Source organism: Paramisgurnus dabryanus, chromosome 21, assembly GCF_030506205.2.
Source record: "Paramisgurnus dabryanus chromosome 21, PD_genome_1.1, whole genome shotgun sequence".
NCBI classification, from domain to species: domain Eukaryota; kingdom Metazoa; phylum Chordata; class Actinopteri; order Cypriniformes; family Cobitidae; genus Paramisgurnus; species Paramisgurnus dabryanus.
In genome coordinates, this window is record NC_133357.1 from 10,513,626 (window position 1) to 10,537,935 (window position 24,310).

At 40.6% G+C, this 24,310-nt stretch overlaps 2 protein-coding genes across 6 annotated transcripts; one reads left to right on the forward strand and one right to left on the reverse strand.

The window, feature by feature from the left end:
• Nucleotides 1–100: 100 nt before the first annotated feature.
• Nucleotides 101–3,912, forward strand: pcmtd2a (protein-L-isoaspartate (D-aspartate) O-methyltransferase domain containing 2a). Its single transcript, XM_065285517.2, has 6 exons — nt 101–251; nt 1,234–1,547; nt 1,741–1,843; nt 1,941–2,112; nt 2,189–2,312; nt 2,460–3,912. Exons 2-6 carry the CDS (start codon nt 1,241–1,243, stop codon nt 2,873–2,875), a joined length of 1,122 nt encoding a protein of 373 aa, XP_065141589.1. The 5' UTR covers nt 101–251; nt 1,234–1,240; the 3' UTR covers nt 2,876–3,912.
• Nucleotides 3,913–4,237: 325 nt separating this feature from the next.
• asxl1 (ASXL transcriptional regulator 1) lies at nt 4,238–24,166 on the reverse strand. 5 transcript variants are annotated; one of them, XM_065285508.1, is made up of 12 exons: nt 23,634–24,166; nt 19,413–19,506; nt 17,514–17,623; nt 15,817–15,967; nt 13,995–14,068; nt 11,099–11,183; nt 10,379–10,498; nt 9,449–9,615; nt 9,266–9,362; nt 9,050–9,155; nt 8,024–8,957; nt 4,238–7,933 (listed from the first exon to the last, which is right to left on the reverse strand). In XM_065285508.1, the coding sequence occupies exons 1-12, from the start codon at nt 23,688–23,690 to the stop codon at nt 4,889–4,891; spliced, it is 5,040 nt and encodes a 1,679-aa protein (XP_065141580.1). In that variant the 5' UTR covers nt 23,691–24,166; the 3' UTR covers nt 4,238–4,888. The 5 variants fall into 5 exon arrangements, with proteins under 5 accessions (XP_065141580.1, XP_065141581.1, XP_065141578.1 ...); XM_065285509.1 differs by lacking the exon at nt 10,379–10,498 and having other exon boundaries at nt 23,634–23,788; XM_065285506.2 differs by lacking the exons at nt 19,413–19,506; nt 23,634–24,166 and adding an exon at nt 17,977–18,081 and having other exon boundaries at nt 4,238–7,927; nt 17,514–17,631.
• Nucleotides 24,167–24,310: the final 144 nt, after the last annotated feature.

The following is a 24,310-nucleotide window of genomic DNA, read 5'->3' on the forward strand; positions in this document are numbered from 1 at the left end:
GCTGGGCAATGTTTACATCCAGCAGTGCTCGCGGTCTGCGTTTATGAACAGAAGCAGAGATATAAAACAACAGGAGTGGATTACCTAAACGGACAGTAGCTATTCGTTCAAGACACGTTAATTTGCGTTCAAGTTCGATTACGCTTGGTCGACTGTAAAGTCGTCGAGGTTTTTCCTGTGACGAGTTTAAATTATACCAATACTCTATTTCTCCCGTCTTTGCCTTCATTTCCCCCCACTTTCCTTTGCAGGTAAGGCAAATTACATTTAACCAGTCGTGTTTGCTATCATACAATTCAAGAAATTCACGCTTGATCATTAAACGACTATTACATTAGTACATTTTCTGATGCCACTCGTTTTAACTTGCAGTTTCGCGTGCACAATGAACGACGAGTCGTGATTTAAAATCACTGGCTTTAATGTGTTTTTATGTCTGGAAGAGAGAAAAAGTGTCCGGATGTTCAACACAAACATGTGGCCGTGTACAACAATAGGTGCGTTTGACTTTATGCGGTACGCGTATGATATCACAGTACCGCGAGAGCGATTCGAAAGCTGGGCTCTAGAATCGCTCTCGCGGTACTTCGACGATCAGTTTGCGCAGCGCCACATGAAGTCAACATGCCTGTGAGTTTGGCTTTAGACGCGCGGTGATTGGTGGGACTGTTCCTCACATATGCGTTTTCTGCCACAGAGTCTCCGGGGAAGCTTTAAAGTGTACAGCAGAACAGCGCCACCGTCCGCGCACTGCCGAAGCATTTTTTTTTGGGGGGGGGGGGGGGGGGGGGTGTAATTGATTTAAAAGAATATTACAAATAGATAGATTTAGTTCAAGTATTTTGGATTGGATTGGTCTTGATATAAATAAATGCGATTATCCCTTATTGTCAGATTTACATTAAATTATTTGTAGCACTATAGGTGGTTTAGATATAATAAATAACCTCATGAAATATATATATATTTAATTTAAATAATGTTTTTTTAAAGAGAGCACAAGCAATTTTGTAAGTTTACACAATTCCACAGATGAGGTTTAATGATAAAATGGTGTCTTATAATTTTTTTTTTACTTTTTTTATTGAAAAGAGAGCTCAGACAATTTTACAAGAGCAGTTTTTGACATTTGTCATTTTTACAGCATTTAAAAAAATTAAAAAACTACTCAAAGTTCTCCGTGTCCGGTCTTATAATCTTAATAATACCAATGTATGTTTTCCTTTATAAAAGGGCTAAAATGGGAGGTGCGGTCAGTGCTGGTGAGGACAACGACGAGTTGATTGACAACCTGAAAGAGGCTCAGTACATTCGCTCTGATCTAGTCGAACATGCATTCAGAGCCATTGATCGTGCCGATTACTATCTGGAGGAGTTTCGTGACAGTGCCTACAAGGATCTGGCCTGGAGACATGGCAACATCCACCTTTCTGCACCTTGTATCTACTCTGAGGTGATGGAGGCCCTGGATCTACAGCCTGGCCTGTCATTTCTTAACCTTGGCAGTGGCACGGGCTATCTCAGCACCATGGTGGGACTCATACTGGGTAAGTTAATAAAAATCTGGATGCTAGTTTGTTCTTATTTTTACCTAATTTAGGTCAAACTAATGTTATTTGACCAGAAAATTCTAGTACCTCCACTTTCAAGAACACAGCAGGACATAGGTTGGTGTTGTAGACTAGTGTAGTTTGTTGCAGTAACACAAATGAAGAGTTGTGCATGCTGTCTCATTTTCAGGGCCATTTGGTGTGAATCATGGTGTTGAATTGCATGAAGATGTTATTGAGTATGCTTATCAGAAACTGGACTTCTTTATCAAGACAAGTCATAGTTTTGACAGGTGAATTATCTTTACGCTTCACGAATACTCATTTTTAGGTTTAGGTTTTAAGTGTAGTTTGTCTTTTTCTTCAGTCACATGTATCTTTTTGGTCTAGGTTTGATTTCTGTGAACCTTCCTTTGTGGTGGGTAACTGTCTGGAGATTGCCCCTGAATCCAAGCAGTATGACAGGGTTTACTGCGGCGCAGGGGTCCAGAAAGAACATGAGGATTACATGAGGAAGTTGTTGAAAGTTGGGGGTATCCTAGTATTGCCACTGGAGGAAAAGGTGAATGATCTAACTAATCGTACAATGCTTTTCAAAGAGAGACATTTTTTTTTTATTAATATTTGTCATTTTTCAGCTTACTAAAATTACTCGGACAGGATATAACACATGGGAGACGAGAAAGATAATTGCTGTATCCTTTGCACCGCTTGTGCTCCCAAAACACAGGGAAAATGGCAAACCAAGAGCGGTGTCATTGCGTAAGTCACATACAGTGTACACACATGGTCTGGTCTCAGACTACATCTCCTCCACTGTATAGTAAAATATATAGTAATATTTTTGAATGAATGCATGTGCAAATATTTTGTCAAAAATATTTGGTAATGTTGTTTCATGTTCCCCAGCTGTCATGTTTGAGGTGCGGAGTCTCCAGGATTTGGCTCGCATCAGCATCCGGCAAATTCTGAAGAAATCTGGGTCTGGGTCCATGCCCCTACCCAGGAGAACTGGATCCAAGAGAAGAAATAACCTGAGACATAAACGAGAGCCCCGCGATACCGCTCTGCTTACCAACAGTTATTTATTTATGAGTCGCCTGATCCCTGGACCCATGGATAACAACAACAACCAGTCAGCATCAGACAACGAAGATGATGATGAAGACTGCAGGAGGGCTTTTGAACAAGAGGAGAACGGGAGGAGGAAGGAGGGCAGTGTTTTGGTGTCAGATATTCCTTTTAACATCTTGCGGGAGAGGATCCTCAGTCTGCCTTTGCCAGAGCCTCTCAAGATGTATCTTCTTTACTACAGAGAGAAGTAGACAACATTTCCTAGCTGTCACCCTGACAAGTCGACCACTTTCTTTCAAAATCACATCATTCCCTAACTAATAAAAACTTTTATAGTTATCAGCTTACCACGGTTTTGGTCGCCTCATTTATAGAAAACATTGCACCACTCTTCTAAATACTTCACCTTTGATCAACGTACATACAATTTAATTTATCTTTGATGTGAAAAGGTTCTGTCAAGGTTTTCTGGATTCAAAGAGTACTACAAAGCACCACAAAATCATGTCAGTTGTGTTGAGTGACTTACAAATGAATACAGAAGAACCAAGATTTATTATGAAACAATTACATGTGTGTTTAGTCCAAAAGTCTATGTGTATTAATATTTTATGTTTGTAAAATTGTCTGTTTTTACAGCTGTTATATCCAATTGTATTCCTCTGGTGTATAAATTTGTATAATCAAGTCTTATTTGTGTAATTTATTACACTTATATTATGTGAATACAAACACAAGTGTAAAAACGTTGAGTGTCTAACAATCAGTAATGACGAATTTAAGAATTATACTTGTACTGTATTTGTTAACATTAGTTAATGAATTAGCTAAAATTAATAAACAATGAACTAACATGCATAACTATATTGGCATTAACAAAGATTAATCAACTAAAACAAAAACTACTATGTTAGCTAATGCCTTTACTGCTAATGCATTTAATGTTAACAAATACAACCTTATTGGAAATGGTTACAAACAACTTTTTTAATGGTGCTCCTAATTATGCTTTGTCTGCAGGATGTGCACATTGTTCAGTGATGCAGAACGCACAAATTAGAAAAAAGTTTTACTTTTATAGTTGCTGTCAAACCAAACTCTTTATTCTAAAAATGGCACAAGTCCCTTTGAGCTTAAATTTTTGTACAAACCTATTGTAAACATAACATAACAATGTTAGGGAAAAATGTTCTGTAATCTCACATTTGCTTATTACCTATATTACCTTACCATGCAAATGAGTGTAAATGTGGTAAATAAATAACCCTAATGTGTATTCTAGACAATATCAAGTATACAGAATAATTTGTATGAGGCAGTATCTAAATATGGAGAACATAACATTATTAACATTGCAACATAATGGAGGTAATTCAGAGACATAAATATACATTAGAGTCTCTGGTATGTATGTGGAACATAGATTAAATACTAATTTGTATCACCATTCCAAGTCTGCCGACATGAGATACATCTTTAATAGTTAACATTTAAAGAGATATTGTCTGCATATACAAAGACGAAAACAAATACCAAGATATTCGTGTTTTTGTTATGCGCTTATCGTGTATATTTTTCTGATAAAACAACAAAAAATGTCCAAAGAGAGAAAATCTGCTCTGTTTCAGCTTTATTAGTTTTGAATACTGTGCTTAACTGCCAAGTACAGACTGGACTTCACTTTGGATAAGTAAATAAAAAATGAAAACAAAAAAAGTGAAATCACTTACAAAATAACAAATGTCACTTTCTTGTTTAATGATTAAAAAAATATTTCTTTGCAAGACATAACACACAAAAATTCTCTTAAAGCTCTCTTCACAGAGAGGCGTCCGGAGAAGAAAACAAACAGTAACGTCACCATCTTCACACTGAACTGATGACTGGTGTCAAGTAGATGAGGTAAATGTTTTGTTGGGGAAAAGAAAGGCACAATTTACAATCAACTGTGCCATGTATATTCACGTAATAATACCAATAATAATAATAATAATAATAACAATATCGTTGTAATAATAATAATAATAATAACACCATAACAGCAATAGAAAAAATATGCAACAAAAATACAGACTGAATTTTATCTTACAAGTAATCTTCCAGCCCTACTGTATTTCAATACTCAAGAGTCATGCCTCTTATGTGCTCACGAGAGTCCGAGACTTCCTGTGGTATCTAACCACCGACAAAGGACCAGAATATGTCTGGAATAGCCAATGCATTTGCTCTGACCAATGGGCTCAGTTTGGTGAAGCTGCATCAAACTATCTGACCACCAGACATGATACACACAGTTTCGAGGGGCCAATGCAATCATCATGGCAGAAAGCACCACAGCCCTGGCACATGATCATGGCCTTAAGTCGACAGGAACACTTCAGAGCCACTTCCTCTGCAGCACTGTCTGCAAAGGCCTGAATGCTAAGTGTGGCATTCTGACCTCCACCACTGTTGACACTCATGCGTGGCCTTATCTGCAACACACCATCAGCTAAGCTTCGAGAGAAGCCACTACCGTCCACCACAGAAACGTTAGCAGTGTAACTGAAGCTAGTTGAGGACCCACTGCTGATTCCACCACCACTCTGCTGGAGTTTTGGTAGCTTGCCATATAGCTGATAAGGGAGATTAGAGGCAGATGAGGAAGGGGAGGAGGAGATTGGGGAGACTGAGGTGTCTGTTTGACGGGCATAGTTATTTTTTACTTGTTCTTTCTTGGTCATTCTGCCAAGAGACATTTCCATATTTAGTAGTCCTTCAATAGCTCCACCTCCATGAAAATTGTCCAGAGTGTTCAGAACCTCCTTTTTGGTTATTACAACAGATGTAGTACTGCCACTAACAGGAGCATGTGAATTTTTGGCAAGAGCTTGTTGGCACGAGGGACGCAATGAGACCTCATTTTTAACTGTAGCTTTAGGAGAGAGTTGTTGCTGATATGTCTGAGGTGGTTGGGGTTTGGATGGGCGCCAGTTAATCTTGACAGTAGGTACAACCTCAGAAGGACAAAGGTCTCCATGTGGAGGTGACGGAGCATCGGGTGTGGTTCTTAACACAGACTGGGAGAGATTGTTAGGATGCTGTTGAAAGCTAGCCGGCCTCTCCTGAGTTTCACCCCGTGGAGGCTGAGGTCCAGGGTGCTCTTTAATGACAGCTGATTCATAAACTGAAGTATTCTGAGGGTTTGTATCCTTTGAGGTTCTGGCAGAAGAGTTTGTGGGGAGGGATGTTATGACAGGTACTGCTCCTGGGGGCACTGCCCCTCCTAGTTGTTGAGGACCAAACTGATTTGTGGATCTTGGGTTCATTTCCTCAAACAAGCAAGCCATTCGTGAAGGAGCGGAACCTGGTGGAGAAGATCCAAAGTTTCGAATAGGTCCAGGAGACACTCGAGCTGATGGTGCTTTATGCTGAAACTCAGAGCCACCTGGTTCCGTGGCCCCTCCTGTCTCAGATGGGCCTCTAAAACGTAGACCTGGGTTTCTTGGAGGTCCCCCAGGTTGAAGACTGGTTGAATTACCTGCAAGGGCACCTGGGTGTCGATTAATTTCCAGTTTGCTGACAGAGTGAGGTTGGGGTAAGACCTTCTCTAAAGGTAGGCTGCCTTGAAGAAGCTGGGTGACAAGAGGATTGTTGGCCTCTACGGATGAAACTGTCCGAGATAAACCTTGGACTCTTCTGCCAGTTGGAGGAAGTGCAGAGTTTTTTAATCCATAATCCTCTACAGGCCCTCTGCTGAGAACTCTGGTTTCATCTTCTGTTGGGACAAACAGTTTACCACCATTGCTGTTTTCATTCAACCGTAGATTTCTGCTTTGGTCCCTTTCTACTTGCGTCAGATATGCTTGTACTTGGGCTTGAGAGGGGACAGTGGCAGTCTTGTCCGGAACATGGTTTATGGCAGGGGTACAAATTGTATGCTGCTTAAGAGGCTGAATCACTGGCTGGTTTGGCAAACCATTAGGGAAGCGAGCTTGAATGACAGTTTGGGTATGGGTGGGGTTAGATACATGGGCTTGTATAACTGGTTGCTGGTGCTGGGGAGGATTTAACATTGATGAAGGAAGACAGTTTGGGGTCTGAATGACAGGTTGATTCTGTAATTTTGTATTCTGTGCCTGCATGCCATTACCATCCATTCGTGTTAGAGGCCAGTCTAGTGCTTCATCTTCTTGAGTTTCATTTTCAAAATCTGATGCAGTCTCTGTTGAATCACTGTGTACTCCCGTGTCTTCCTCACCAGGATTACCTGGTAGACAGGGTAGAGAGTTTGATTCATACTTGCCATCAGCATCACTTCCCCCATTCTTATGTTCATGTATTAACCCCTCTCTCACAGAATGCTCTTCATTATTTTCTACCCATCCATTTTGGGCCACAACAAGTGTCTCTTTGGGAAATTTCAAGTCTGAGCCATGCTGGATAACTCCAGTTGTCCCTGGGTGGTGCTCACCACCATTCTGTTCACCTTCCCAGGGTTGAGAAGCTGCTGCCAGGGTCCTGATGACATCCACACCCTGGGCACCAAATCTTGGCAGCGAATCTGGTATAGAGGTGGGCACTAAAGAAATGGCATCATTTGATGATGAGGTACAGATAGGAGTAGTTGTTCTACTCTCACTGGACTCCTCGCCTCTTCCTTCTTGGTGACTGCAAAAAGACTCTGGCTCACTTGGCGTAGGCACTGGGGTGTCTAAGGTCTGATCTGAGGCTTTGTCACTTGGGCAGGCAGTCACCTCTTCCACTCCACAAATATCCTCAACCTGGTCTTGGGATGCAGGACTGTCAGTTGCAGGTGGTGATAGTGTAAGAGTTTTCGGAGACTCTGATGGTGGCAGAGATGGGTTTGAAGACACAGATGAGGGAGATGGTGCGGTCAGTGGGGTAGAGGCCTGAGGTTGATCTGATGAATCTACACTGGACAGCTGTAGTTGTGATCCAGACGAATGAGAGCTTGCAGGCGATTCCTGGTCCTCCAAATCAACTCGTCCTCCACCTCCACCTCCTCCTCCTCCAGGTTCAATGGGACCTGGGTGCTCTCTCGAACGCCTCCCGCTGGAGCGATCCGGTATCCCAGTACCACCCCCCGCGCCGCTCCCCCCAGGCCCTCCCCCATCCCCAGAGGCTGCAACAGCAGCAGCGGCTTCTCGCTGGGCACGGGCCTGCTGGGCACGGGCCTTGATGTCCGCCAGGGTGCGCGCCCCCGTCCCAGAGCGCCGCGACCCTTCGTTGGGGGGGACGATGCGGGGACAGATTTGGTACGTTGGCGGCCCCTTGACCCAGGGCGGTTTGATCCGGGACAGCTGTATCTAGTGAAATGGGAATAAAACACACATAATGAGATACTGAAGAACAAGGATTAAAAAGTAAATACAAATAAACTTAAGGGTTAACCATACCCGGATTGGCGGGACCTTGGGCTCCTCTGTTGTAGGCTGTGGCTTTTCTGAGTGCACACAGTCAACTGTGTTACGAAAGGACTGACGCTCATCCAGCCGCGCCCTTTTCTCGGGAAAGCTGGTGAAGGCCTGGGACTCGTCTGGCCTCCTCTTCTGCTCTTTGAGCTGAATAGCTGGGCTTGCTGTGGAAGGACTGGCTGCTGGGCTGCTCTCTCTGCTGCTTGCACCTGTGCCTGCTGTGCCAGTGGTAATGACTGAAGCCCCATCATCCAGTGGGTCAGTGACAACAGCAGCCGTGGAAGAGGAGGAGGAGGAAGAGGAAGAAGAGGAGTCTGAACTTGCAACAAAGGCCTGTCTGTCTGAGGCAGAGGAGGGAGATGAAGAAGGGGATGATGATGACGATGTTGAAGAGGAGGAAGAGGAAGGCGAGGATGTGGATGCAACAACTGGTTCAGCTACTTCAGGCAACGGGGGTGTAGCAGCTTCTGGTTCTACTTCTGGCTCGTCGCAGGTTGAGCTTGCGGAGGCTGGAGGAGGGGTAGGTACAGGAACAGGGGAGGGCACCTCCTCTACAGAAAGGTTTTCTTCCGGACCTTCCAGTCCAAGTTCTGTTTGAAGGACCACTTCTCCCTGAACTGCTGTGGCTTCTGGGACTGGTGATGCAACTGATGGTTCAACGTCTGCAGGTATATTGCTTTCTGTTGGTTCTGCTGATGGTACAGGGGCAGCTGGTGTTTTGCAAAGGGTGCGTCGAGCCCTACGCCTGAGGTCAGCCCGTGAACGGCGTCTGATGCGGCCCTCCCTCCGTCGTCTTCCAACACTTCGTCTTTTGGGTGTAGCCACTGCGGCAGAGCTCGATTCTAGAACTGCCCCTGCAACATCTCCTGGATCACTCATTGTGAGCTTTAATGATTCCTCTCTAGTCAGGCCAGACCTAAAGAAACAAATAAAAAATATATAATTCAACATTTTCCAGAGCTTAATTAAAATGACTAATATTGTGATTTTTTTACAAGGCCATCAAACCTTTGGCCATGGTACTCCTCAAAGAATTTCTCCTTCCATGCCTCTACTTTCTTCTCCTTTTCCATCTCTTGCCTGAAGCGAACCTGCATCTCATGTGTAAACTCACCTTCAATTAAGCAACAATATTTTCTTTTTTTATTCATTTTATATATTTACCATTGTCAGAGAAACACATAAGATCACACTGCAATGTCTGTCGAACAGTAGGAGACTCACCCTCAGCTAGCCGCTCTTTCCAGCTTTGAGATGCATGAGTGAAGAATTCATTATTGAGCGCTGAGCTGCTTAGCCGAGCAAGACCATCAGGGCCAACCTAGGCATTACAAGCCAAGAGTTTAGGTGAGAAAACAATATCATAGAAAGAGATGAATTAAAATAATTACAATCTTTAACACATACCAGTCTGTCAACTTCTGGGAGAAGCTGAAGAAGTTGCTGCTGGGAATGAGAGGGGAAAGCAGCAAATGTGCGCGTGTTGATGAGAGCACGAATGTTGGTGTTGACCAGAATTGAGCCAGGTGTCTCGAAATCCACCTCCACTCCTCCTCGGTTTCTTTTCATTGGACCTATAAATACAGTCCAGCATTAAGTATACATTTCATGGCTACATTTGGCCTATGGATTTCTGCATGCAAAGACAATCTTCATAGTTTTTCACTGGTCTGCAGACACATGCATTCAAAACCAGTGAATATATGATGAACCTGTTAATAAACATGCATAAATAAGTTCAATTATCCTGTTTTACCCAGAGTTTGTAACGCAAATCTCTAGGTAAAGCATGGTGTTTAAGCCCCATATTAGCTGTTAAGATTTTAAATTAAACAAGCTTTGCCTCAGGCTTGAGATCCAGTAAAGCAAATAATGAAAACATATTGTCCAGTAACATAAATATGCAACAACACTTCCTAAAAAACACTTAAAGGTAATTCAAACAGATTCTCGGTAGGCTGATTTAACCATGTAACCATTACAGAATCAAAAGTAGTATGCTTGCAGATATGTTGAATTTTATAAGCATTCAACACAGTATTTACTATACTTTTGTATTATTTTTATTATTGCAGATTTGCAGAGAGCCCTACAAGATTCACATAGCATCAAGGCAAACAAGCAGACTCTACTCTTTTGCATTCACCCATCCACTAAAGTTAATATCTTAGTGAAGTAAGACTAATTGTTTATTTATATATATATTCCTTTTCTAGATGACAACGTAATACCTGGGGGGCAGGTGAGGAGGACTCCCTAAAAATAACTGATGTTCTTAGGGACAGTAAGAGGCTTGGGGATAATTTTTAATTGTCCTTGGGATTTCATCCTCTGTACCTGAACGAAGGCCACGCATGCTCTTGAAGTGCTGGGTGCGTTTCCAGCCCAGCTCCGAGCGGGTACGGAGAGCGGGGCCTGGACCCCCCCTAGAACCTTCCCTGCGCCTCCCCGCTGCTCCTGAGGGTAAAGGTTGGGGAGGATGAAGGCTGATAAGACTTCTCTAAGAACGGGTGAGTGTGGGTAGGGCAGCTGAGGCATGAAGACTAGTTGCACTACAGAGGCCAAAGTGACAGGCAAAGGTTTGGCATGTGCGTGAAACACGAAAGTCAAAGGGACGAATATCCCAAGGCACAGAGATAAAGAGCGAGAGGGGTGAATGGATATCTTTAAGGTGCAAATGCAAAGCAGATATCCAAGGGTAACAGTGCAGGACTGACAAGACAAACCAGAAATGCGGCTCACACATTGAGGGGTATTGACTCTCAAGTGAAAAATACGTCAGTGGCTTCTAGAAAAAAATGCTGTTTTAGTGCAAACTTAACCAAGGAAAAGATGAGGCGGATGGCAACAGGACTGTGGGAAAACTGCTCTTAAGATAACTGCACTATAAATGATTAGAGAGCGTCAGTGCGTAAAATTAAAAACACCGTCAGGCCACTGAGATTAAAGAGCATCCACAATCAGAGGGAGCAGGTATACAAACCACTGCAGAGTAGGGGGAAAACAAAAAGAAAAGGAGGAAAAGGAAGGGTGAGCAAGAAAAAGAGCTATCGTAACCTGATGGGACGTGTTCCCCGTTGACCTTGAGAGGAGTGAGCACTACACGGGGCATCATCACAGCTTTCTTCCTCTGCCTGCCTGACTGTAAGAGATGAGAGAAATAATCATGAGCAGCACACACACAAACATAGAAAACAATGGCATGCTCATGAGGAGATGTTAAGATGGAAATCCATTTGATGATTGACAAAAAGATTATTCTGCATTAAATTATTAAATTCTAAGGGGACGGACAGCATCCAACCTTATGTTTCCCACTGGTGTGGAGTGAGTAAAGAAAAGCGGGCATTTTCATTTCACTTTTTATGTGAGCCAAGTGACTGGCATACACAGGGGATTGATAGTAGAGTGGACCAAGCAGTAAAAACATCAGGACGTTGATAAATGTTCAACTTTTATGCAAACAAGAAGCCAAAATGGCAAGCGGCAGCAATTCATTATGCAGGTAGTACTCATAAGCATTTTAAAACTTGCTGATAGTGCTGGGGTTTCTGCTAGATTCAGAACTTAAATCACATTGTTACATATTTCTATATTTAAATTAAGTTTGCACTCCATTGCACCCATAGTATATTCTGTGGATTTTTATGGTTTACATTTTTCCATCTGTATGTATTATAAAAGAAAAGCAAACTATGGTGACCGGGAAGCGACCAGCATGTTTTACTTAGTTTCGTTGTGGCCACAGCATATTAACTTGTGGGAATGTGAAAATATGTAGTGGCCACGAAATATGAAGTAAACCATAGTGTGTTAAAGGCACAACATGTTAACTCGTGGGAACATGAAAATATGCCGTGGCCAAAAGATCATTTTGTCGAGGTAACAACAAACTTGATGTCATGGCCACGCAATGTGATGCTGTGCGGTTAAAGTAAAAGTTAAATGTATAGCGGAAGATTTTCCTGAATTTTTGAAAAGAACCGCCCCTTCACTTAAAAAAACAAAACAAATTCATGCGCAACACCTTACCTGCTCTATTAAACGTGTGCACGAGAGAGTATGCACAAGCCTAGTTCTTCTTCGCTCTGTTTACAAGTTGCTGTCGGCATGTTTATAGTGTTTGCCCGGTTCGTGACTTGTGCCAGGGCTAGCATTGCTAATCATAGCTTACATCAACTTTTACTAGCAGCTATTTGGAGTAGCTCCAAATAGCATGCCAAACTTTACCTGTCGAGTAGAAACTTCACGTGGGAAGGCCAACTTGTGCTTTTAGCGCACGCCAGCATGTGAAAATATCTCCCAAAAACACTCTGGTCTTGTTTCTTTCTTTATAAGCCTTTCTCTTCTTGTCATACAATTCGTAGACACTTTTTCTCTTGCGACCCTCAGACATTTTGAAAAAACAGGATGAGAACCCGAGCTTCAATGATTGGTTGAAACCGTAGCCCCACCACACACATACACCTGAAAGTGTGCATGTGGAGAAAGCGAACCTAGAGACGAGCACGTACGACGGCCTTACGTCAACATTAGGGCTGAACGATACATCGAATTTTCATCGTCATCGCGGTATGAACTCACGCGATGAACACATCGCAACAGACAGCCTTGACGCGATGAATGAAGGGAAAACGGTAAGCGCATGTAATAAACGTTTGACCTATCACGTTTAGTCCTGAAGACATGCCCTGCATCCCAAACCGCATACTTCCATACTATAAAGTAGGCGAAAAGCACTACTTCTCTTACTCTTTGCATACTATATAGTATGGAAGTAGGCAGTTTGGGACGCACGGATGGTTTGCGCGTTCATGCTATTAGGCCAATCAGGAGAACCCCCAAGTCAGCTACGCTCATGATTTGTGAGGTGTCAGTTGCGACGCTGTGCCTGTTAGCAAAAACGATGGCGAGAAAGGAGAGAAGAGTGAGGAAGATGTGTTGTCAGACGAAGACCTTGTGGTGAAAAGGAACAGCACTTCAGCTATATCATGGAATTATTTTGGATTTAGGAGAGATGACGCCGCAAACACAGGTACTGTGGAAGCAGTGATTCACATATTGCGTCTATTGCGCGCTCAAGTTCATTATTTCAAATGTATGTGCGCTCTGAAAGCGCCGCGGTCGCGACTCGCACGTGGTGCGACGCGCTCGTTATTTCCAGGTATCTCAAAAACATTGTAACTTTTCAGAATGACACAAGTGCAGCGTGCAGGTCATGTCACAATAACCTACGTATCTAGCGTTTTCCACGCGTTTTTAGGTGCGACATGTGAATGGCCCCTAAAACATGAAAAAATATAAAATATTTATCGCAACTCACATCGTCATCGCAACATCAAATAATGTCATCGCACATCGCAACTTTTCCTCACATCGTGCAGCCCTAGTCAACATATCACCAGAATGATTGACAACTGGGATGACCAATATTCTTGATGATCCACCCGGAAAAAGAAAATCTTCCGCTATACCTTTAATATGCCGTGGCGACAACAAAACTAATTGGATCGTGCAGGTCCTTTCCCGGCCACCGTAGTAAACCCTTAAACCAAGCAATAAAGGAAAGAGTGATGCACATTTACAGTAAATGATTATATAAGCAGCACATGACCAGATTAGAATCTGACCATAACAAACTAAGGAATTCCCTGACCAGAAGAACAAAAGGTCGTAATCTTGACAAAATTAATCAGCGAAACCTGCAGGCTTTTCTTGATCGGACTCATAACGTCAACTGCACTACACCAATGAATCACTTTTCACACAGTGACATCATGCATTGTGTAAAACAGATGTAAGAATGACTGATGAAGAGGATGTATATGATGAAGAGGAATTGAGTGCTGTGCTTAATGATGAAGGTGAGATAAAAATCCATTCTTGAAGGGTCCTGCATGTAAGAATTAGATGATGGTGATGACTAAATGGTTAAGTTAGGCACTGCAGGTACCTGTGAGGAGCGACTCAGTCTGGTCTGTGGTTCTGTGGAGCAAGATGCACTGGAAGAGGTCTCATCCACAGAGGCTGGAAGGAAAAAAAAAGAAACCAGCAGAGCAGCTGTCAATCATTTCTGCTCAGCAAATTTATTTTAAATTGTTCACATTGCATTTTGTTAGAAAACACTGCGAGCACATTATAGAGGACAAGTAATACTCCTGGCGCCTGAAACAAATAAATAAAACCCAGCTAAAAAGCAATAAAAATAACAAATAAAATCACTGTTTTAAGTGTAAAACTTCAATCAATATTTGATCAGACATGATGTTTAAAGATACCACATCCTTCAGTAGCATAACACCAGGTTTACTGGATATACGTTACATGTAGCATTTATAAATGTGTTAGCATATTACAATATCAAACATTTAACTGTGCATATTTTACATAGACATGTTGTAAAAGGCAGGCGGTATGTGGTGAATACTGTGCAATATCCGGTAAGCATGTTTGCTAGTTTTACATTTTCAAGTCTGTCAAAAAGCACAATGGCATTGCAAGATTCACATTAAAGGATTAGTCCATTTTCTTAAAAAAAATCCAGATAATCTATTCACCACAACGTCATCCAAAATGTTGGTGTCTTTCTTTGTTCAGCCGAGAAGGAATCATGTTTTTTGAGGAAAACATTCCAGGATTTTTTTCATTTTAATGGACTTAAATAGACCCCAACACTTAAAGGAGCATTTCACCCGTAGAAACATTAATCTTTATTGAAATTGTGTCATATTTGTAGCGGAAATATAACATACATTTAGAATTTGGTGCCTATTTGACTGAGAAAAGGGGTGTTGGACAAAGATATTGGACTTCCTTCTTTCCATGATGCAAAATTATGATTTTTACATCATTGAAAGAAGGAAGTGCAACACTGAAATCTGTATTTCTCCCGTCTCAGCGGAAACTGAGAAAATGAAGCACCATTCAAAAACATGACTTGGGTTCTAACTATACAAAGCTTAATGCAAATGGGTGAAGTGTCCCTTTAACAGTTTCAAAAGTGCATATTTTTTATTTGTCTTGCCAAAAATGACATCGTTTTGCTAGATAAGACCCTAATGCCTCGTTTGGGATCCTTTAGAGTCCTTTGAAACTGCAATTTTAAACTGCATTAAAACTGTTAAGTGTTGGGGTCCATTAAACTCTATTAAAATGAGAAAAATCCTGGAAGGTTTTCCTCAAAAAAATAATTTCTTCTTGACTACACAAAGAAGAGGAATATATATATATATATATATATATATATATACACTTTAATCCAAATCATCAAATGTGAAAACATCACATGTAATTTGCAAAACAATGCCCAATTGGTAAAATGCATTACATTGGAAAATTCAGAGACACACAGCTAAATCTGGAAAAAAAAGATTTTGCTGTCTGATAAGGATGAAGGAAATCTTCAAATGACACGAATATGTAAAACACTGTGAATGTAACAATACACCCGATTAAAGCGTAATATTTCACGCCACACAAATACACATACTAAAATACTCTCATCTAGGTCACTGCTGGATGTGTCATGTGCTACAGTATCCATGGCAACACACACATCCTAAGCAAAAAAAGAAATCAATGTCTCTCCAGCACTGCATGCTTCTTAAGCGCAGGGTATTTAATGCTCATTTGGAATCAAAGCTTTTTTTAAAAGAAAAGATGGGGCGCTACCATCCAGAGCTTTTATACGCTTCTTTAATTTATCAGCCTGCAAAATAGGCAGAATGAATCAATGTGTGGGACAAAGTAACAAAAAGAATGAAGTGTCCACAAACCATCATTTTCACCACTAGCAGCAGCCGTCTCCGTGGAGTCACAGCTCTCCTGCTCCACACCTTCTGCTGCTGCGGTGGATGATGTCGGTGTGCCGGCCATATCTCCAGATTCACCTGCTGTCGGACTCTTTGTCCACTGTAGGGCATTTTTCTGTGGCCATCGTGGGGAAAAGAAAGATATAAGAACATACTCTGGTGTGGTTATTGAGATGCAATCATACAGAGTTTTTCCACGGTCAGGGCAAACCGCTCTGAGAACATTTACAAACAGTTACGGTTACAGTTATGTTCCGACTTGTGCCTTGTTCGGCATGGCTACAAATAATTTCTCTGCATGGTTGTCTAACCTAAATGATAGAATATACATGTGCCAGACACTCTGATCCAAAGCGACATACAGTGCATTACAAAAAATAAATTTTTCTATTGGATAAATATTCCCTAGGTTCGAACCCATGATCTTTTGAGCTCCTAATACAATGCTCTAGCACTGAGCTATACAGGAGTATAGGTGTAGTGAGGTCACCGCTCAGGATTGTTCACTAGTCTGTTGCCAGGCTACAAGTTTCTCTCTGTAGCTGGTAAAGTGCATTACTTGAGGAAAGCATATAAAAAGATAATAATCATCCTCCATAACGTGCTCGCCATTTACATTGCATATTGTCTGTAAACTCTTGCGTTACCAAGGCAACAACTAACTCGCATGCTCCTGTATAGCTCAGTCATGCAGCATTGAGTTAGCAGCCCAAAAGGTCATGGGTTCAAACCCTGGAAACATGGTATTCCCACATCTTAGTTAACTTCAAATTCAAAGACCTTTTAAGAACTTTCCAGGTCCAATACCCTCAAATTCAAGGACTAAATGTGGGGACACATTTCAAGTGAGAGCAAGGTTACATCATGCTACCTTTTAAGATACAGTATTACAGTTTCTTTTTGAGGTCACTCGCCCTGCGTCACTGCGGTGACACTTTGGGGACGCCTCCTGGGGTAAGTGCGTCTGAATGTGTATATCAAATTAAACCAATGGTGAGGCTTAACGACAAAGACAGGGTGACGCGGGAGCGAGGAAGAATATCGCTATCTGAAATATTGCAGGGATGCAGGAAGTATGGCAAGGGAGACACAGCGTCTGGTTCCCTTCTAAGGGAACAACAGTTACATACGTAACCAAAGACGTTTTCATGTATCAAACACAACTATGCAAAAAAGCATTTTGGTATGAATCAACATTTAAATACAGAAGATATAAGCATTTAAAGCGAACAGTTTAGCATGCGTGCTTAAAAAGTCTAGAATAATTATGATATTATCCTACACTCCATAGGGAATAATATGGAAAACTTCTTGCATAAAATAGATTCAAGCACTTTCAATGACCTGTATCTATATATGTATATTTTCAAAAACTTCCCAGGGCCTTGAATTTTTTCCACCAGATTCACAAACCTTCAAGGATTTCAAGGACCCGTGGGAACCCTGCTTGTAATACACTGCAAGTCTCTTTGGATAAAAGCGTGTCGTTAAATGCATAAATGTACATTTGTGTTACATTCCAAAGAAAGCTATTATCACAGACCATAGTGAAAAATGAAACCATATCCGTGATGACTCGGTCCGACTGGCACGGAATAGGTTACACAGCGAGACCGGTTCAGTGAATGAGTTTGTGCGTGAGGCATTTATGGTGTCTTTACCTTTAAGGTAAACAGACTCATCCTTCCGGGCAGCTTGAAAAAAATACTGTTCTTAACTCGATCTCCTCTGACCTGAGAGTGAAGCATGGTGACCAGGCAGGCCAGTGGGGCTGTGCCACTGCAGAAGAAAAAAGAGAGTACAGGTGAAGAAAGTGATGCCAAATGTCCAGGTTGGAAAATAATTCAAAATTTAGGCACATCCCCTATGTATTTCCAGTAAAATCTCAGGGGGCTAAAGCTCTTCTGGTCTGTATTAAGTAATTGCTTTTGCAGCGGTTTTCTTTTTGGGAATTAGCGAATAATAAAGATTGGTAAAATAGATTTTATTATTATATTATGTATTATACATGCCACAGTGCTATAATACAAAAACGTAATTAGTTTTGAGCTTACTCAGGGATTTTGCTCTGAATATTCACAAACATGGATTTACAGTATTACACATAATGATTTGAACCCTAACCTTGATACTATTATCACTTCAGGAGTGCAGAAGTGATCGAGCCAGCACCTCTGCTACTGAAGAACAGCGCATTGGTCAAGGCAGTAGCATTTAGCATTAGCTGATGCTGAGAATTACATAACACAAGGAATAAATTAACTTGTGTTTTATTTGTACAACATAATGTAACTGTAAATAAAAATAATGTATATGTAACTTCACATAGTTCTATTTGTTTACACTTTTTTGTATGTGTGTATGTGTTTTTAATAAACATTTAATAACAAACTTTTTTAATTACATTATGTTACGAAAAAAAAAAAATCACAATTATCATCAATTATCTATATAAAATTACCACCGAAACAATGATAGGCTCAGTGTTAAGGGCTTCTTAACTAGCTCAGATTTTATTCCGGCCTGTTTTATTGCATTACACTGTTTTGTAAATAAATATGTATGTAATCCCTGGAAAACTATATAAAACGTAGGTCAAAGCTATCCTTTATGTCCTGCTTTTAAACTGAAAATTCACACGTTTGTTACATAACAACCGGAGGTAAGCAAAAACATTTTTAAGATATGGTACATTAACAAAACACTAAGTGGTGGTTTCCTGTACAGGGATTAGGTTAAGCCATGACAAGGTCTTAGTTAAAATAGGATATTTAAGTCATTTTTAAAAGCATAATATATGAATAAACACGCCTTGACATACTGGAGTGCTTCTTGAAACACAACACTGATATATTGAGATAAGTCAAAGCAAGTTGTTTTCAAGTTAGTCTGGGACTAGGTTAAAGCCCTGTCTGGGAAACCACCCCTAAGTGTCTATGTATGACCAAGTTGAAGTATGACCTGTCACTGCTAAAACCTAAGAGGGAACACAAAAACCAAAGATCTGTTTTGCGAACTATTCTGAGTCATTTAGATTTGTTTGTCTGAAGTGCTGAAAATTGTTAATAAAATCAGTGTAAAGTGGATACAGTGGTATCCTGCCTACCGCGTTGGATTTGTTAATAGACAATAGCATTATAATACCATCCAATTTGCCCATGGATTTTTAAACGTAGAGTTTGAAAGTGTTTCTAAAGTTTACTTGCCAGTGTGTCAGGTGACATCTTCAACAATGTGACAAACATGATTTATTGTTATCTGGAGAAGTTCAAGTAAGCAGCGAGCATATAATCTTCTCTCAATCGTTTTGACAGTGCTGGGTAAAGATCAATAGCTTCCAGAGCAGCACCGGATGTTCTTTAGCCCCCTGAATGAAAATGCGGAAGTGATCGTGCATGAAGGCAAATTAATACATCTCACCTTCTGTTTTGTGATTGAGGAGGTTCAAGAAAAAGAAAAAACACAAAACAGCATGTTTAAGACATAATCCACACTATTAAATGCACTGTTATTGAAATCAATAAAAATGGTAATAGATCTGTGTGGTAAATAAAATGAACTTTTACCAGACCTCATTTCTTTGAGCCCCTTTGTTTGGATGACATGCAGAATCTGTTTAGGTGTCATTGGGGCATCGGAAAAGTTCTCCAGAACCTGCAAGCAGTCAAAAACAATTCAACTCAACCAACGAGTAAGTAACTTAACTTTGTTAGTACAACCCATAATTTTATAAGACAGTGTTAGTTTCAACAATCCACAGCTTTTCTCCATCACAAAATACACATCGTTTCAGCAAGCATAATCCTCAAATAGAACTACATGCTAAGGGTGTCACGATTTCGATTTTAAATTAAGTCACAACCACGAACTTCGATTCTATCTTTTAATTCGTCGATGCTGCCACACCCCCTGCCTTCAGCTGAACTTAATCAGAACAGAGCACGCACGTGTGCACAGCAGAACGGCATCTGTGCCAGGACCGGTCGTTTCTCTGATCTGAGATCTGTTTAAGTTTCACAACAACTTATTTCAGTTGCTGAAGAGTTATGAAAACAGCATTTAAACATGACTTATTGGGGTATAGTCTCACAATCTCGTCTGACAGTAATAAAAGTGCGTTTTTAAGGTGCAAAGTAGGGCTGGGTATCGATTCGCAAGGCATCAAATCGATTCGATTCTCGATTCCGGTTCTCGGGTCGGTTTTTATACTGGATTCAAGCATCAAAGTCTATGAAGCACCATTTTAAGCACTGCATGAATGAATGACAGGCTTGCCTCTCGCTTCTTGGTAACATTGGGCAAGGCAAAACAGAGGGTGACATCTAGTGAAGAAGACTAATAATTAACGTTAATCTTACGTTAAATGTTTGCAGAAATAAATATGAAAGAAAAAAAAATCGATTCTGCTCTTTGAAAATCGATTTTGAATCGACCACATTTAAAAAAACTATTAATTGAAAAATCTATTTTTTTGCCCAGCCCTAGTGCAGAGTACTGACAGGAATGTTCTTCTGACAGGAAGTTTTGCTTTATCAGATATGTGCGTGGCGGCACGACTAACGTGGCAGGGCATCTCCGGGTTAAAGTAGATATTATATTTAGTAAAAGTCTAGTCTAAAAATGGCATAGCATTTATTTGTGCTTCAAAAAAAGTTACAACTGAAAATCGAATAGTGACATTAGAATCAAAAATGTAACCGAATCGAGGATTTGGAGAATCATGACACCCCTACTAGAACAGCACATCGTTATTTTGATACACTTAATTATAAAATCCCAGGTGCACTTCCTGTAAAGAAGCAGTGCAAGTAGCCACGAAAAATGTCAAGCTGTAAGAACTTCAACCAAACTACTAAGCTTACATGTTATGAGACAGACCTCCTAGTTATTTATAACACAGCCCAGCCTAGTAGGCAGGCACCCAAGCTCATGTGTACATAATGCAATTGAAAGAAATGATGCATTTATACACTGCTTCTGAAGAGTCATGCATTGTGCCAATTTTTCCCCATCTAAGCCATTTCATTGTGCCAAACCAAATGAAAATAAACACACTAATATTCAGAAAGCACCATTTTTCAATATTTTACTATGTTTTTACCTTAACTTAGATGAATTAATACATACCTATCTTTTTTCAAAGCGTGCGCTTTTAATCTTTGTACAGTGCTTCTTGAATGTGTTAGCATTTAGCCTAGCCCCATTCATTCCTATAGCTCCAAACAAATGTTTTATTTTGTGCCACCATACTTACTTGTGTAACTACTCATGTCGCAGTCTTTAAATAGGTAAAACACGGAAGTGTTTGGTGGCTTCTAAATTCATCCCTGTTTGGATCCTAAGGAATGAATGGGGCTAGGCTAAATGTTATCACATTCACAAGGTGCTGTATAAAGATTAAAAGTGCGCACATTGAAAAAAGAAAGGTATGTATTAATTCATCTAAGTTAAGGTAAAAACATAGTAAAATATTGAAAAACAGTGGTGTTTTCCTTTAAATGAGTGAACATACAGGTGAATGTCTGATGCAAACTCACCAAAACAACTAATAAATACATTAGGGATCTGTCTTTGTTAAAGAACAAAGAGTAAAGTTTATCTTTTTAGCCATCTCATATAAAGCTATTTTTTAAGGTGCATTACTAATGGATCAGTGGAATAAAGACATATCAAGCTCGGCAAGGAGTTGAAGTTACAAAAGCAGGTTTAATTATGGGGTAATAAAAAACCTGCATAAAAAACCCTGATTCTCATCTTTCTTTTGTTCCCCGAAACAACCAATTTATTCCAAAAGGACGCATTATTAAAACTAGCCAAAAAGAACCAAAAGGAAACAAACCATGGCTTCACTCAAATACGGTCAAGTGGCCAAAAAACCCATTGAAAGTAATGAGAACATAATTTTATTTCACACAGATACCCTGAAACAGTCATCTGTCTTTTCAATTCAGCAAGAAAGCCTACATACACGCCAATAATCTCAAGGAAGGAACCATGGTGAATGACCAGAAACACCAAAATAGGTGACATGCTACACACTTCCTATTCGGGTATATCACCAGATGATCTGATATTCCTACACCCAGAGCCTAAGCATCCGTTACATCTTTAACAGACAAATGATTCATAAAAATGTCATTTTACACCACATTTTTTATTTCAAAGTTATTATCTTACACTGTAATACTCTTCGCAACAGATTCCAATAAAAGAAATGTGCACCTGAATTGCTGAAACTGAATATATGGTATTGCAGGTATTGAACTGTCTGCCTGTATTCTGTGTATATAAAAAGTTTTGCAAGACAATCTGTTTAGGTGTGAGCCTGCCCGCATCTTCCTGGTGTGCCTGTCCCATTGCTATATGAATAAAGCTGGTAGGTTCCTCTTTTTGGTTCCAAACATGCCCATACCTGCTTCCCAAGTACCTTATGTTCAAAACTGCATGAAATACCTGCAAAATAACACAGTCTGAAATTTGTTTAGGTGGTATGACTTAGTAACCTTCATGTACATTACATGCATATTACAGAATTGTAAAAGATATCAGTGGTGGGAGGTGGTTGTCAAGTGATGCACATCTATATCTACTTTCATCTAATAAGGTTTGTAGTTTCAACTATTTTTCCTAATCTTAAACTAATCACAACCAAATCGAAGAAATGGCAAATTTTTGGAAACGGTCTGGCTTCTTTGTGCAGAGCTATCACTGAAAAACCCCCAACAAAGAACTGAAAGAGATAATGACTATAACCACCCAAAATTAACTGAAACCATAGAAATCATCAGCAAAGACATAATTTGTATTTGACACTTGTATCCGTCAAAGTCTAAATAGCATTTAAAGATGTACTGTGACACATTATACACTACACAATATACCCCTGACATGAAGACTACAGGTCAGACATACAAAAGGGTAATTTCTCTGTAAACATGATCTACCTTAAATGCAAGTCTTGATATTTTAATGAATGTAATGGCAAAAAGAAACCATGACGACGCAGCATCTATACACAAGTGAAAAACAGCAGGATGCACCATTCACATAAAGCAATATAATCTGTAGACATACAGCCTACAGGACTACTAACCAATAAACATACGACCGACAGTGAGAAGTATAAAGATAATGCATAGTTCATTTATTCATTGCATGAGATAAATCGTTTTAGATTTTATCGTAGGTTTGATATATACATACACAGAAAATTAACATAAGATCAATGGATCACACCAACGTAATATGATAACCGGCCTAGCATTATATCAACCCCTGCTTAAAACAAGAAACCCAACGGGTATTGAAGGTACACTAGGTTTTCCTTTATTAAAATTAGTATTTAAGGACAACATATATACTACTTTAAACAGAAATACTTGGTATTTCAAGTATAACCCTAAGCTCTGAGGAAAAAGAAGCCCCGCAAACAAAGGGTCAAACAGGCAGAGCTGCTAATACGCTAGGCTATCAGCGAACCGGGCTCTTTCATTCAAAGGAGACACAGACACTAGAAATGTAAGCTTGTGTTGTCAATAAGGCAGTCCCTGGCACCGTGGATTAAAAAAACAGATGTACGCATATGCAAACACTGGTTTATGAAACACCACACATTCAATCTAGCTACGCAAACAGCAGCCGAGACGCGCGCATGTGTCCAAGCCGAAAACAGCTCGAGCCCTGCGCGAGACAGCTTTGTTCGCGGCTCCCATACGACACCCTAAACCTCAGGCAAGGGGGTTAAAACATTGTCATTACGTTAAAATTATGAAAAATATTACCATACGAGCTGCTTCTGCCCATGTACGCTCCTTCTTTCTCTTTTGTTTGTCCTTCATTTCCTCAACGTTGTCTCGCGGCTGCGGGTTTTCTGCAAAAGGCTCAGCTCTAGTCGGCGGATATGAAACGCGTGCGTGATATACGGCAAACCCGCTAGCGTGCTAGGCTAGCTAAAAGGTCTTTAATTTCCTTCGATTCTCAAGATGAAAATGTATTCGCGTTTCCGTTAAAGCACTTATCAAAAAGGTAATCCGTTGCTTTTGCTGCAGTAGAAGCGATGTGTGCGCAGTCCAAGGAGTTTTTGTAACGTACTGGTTAGATTGTGGTAAACATAGGCAGGGCAGAGAACAGGCAAGCCCCAGCAGCCACTACTAACGCCTTTGGCATACTGCAGGAAATCCTCACTTTGGAATGCAAGACGAGGAGAACACAACAACGAGGTCAAAGGTCAAACACACTGCAGGAATGCAACACAAAAACAATTCTTCCCATCCCCCTCTTTACTCGCTCATACAGCCACGGCTCATCTGACGCATCTGACGGGCTGTGAGGCCACGCCCATTGTTATGTGCGGCGAGATCAAACGTTACTGAAATTAAAGACAGCACTGTACGGGCATCGCCCCCCAAACACTTTACTTAATATTTTGTGTTTTGTGTACTTTTTTCTAAGTGTTTAG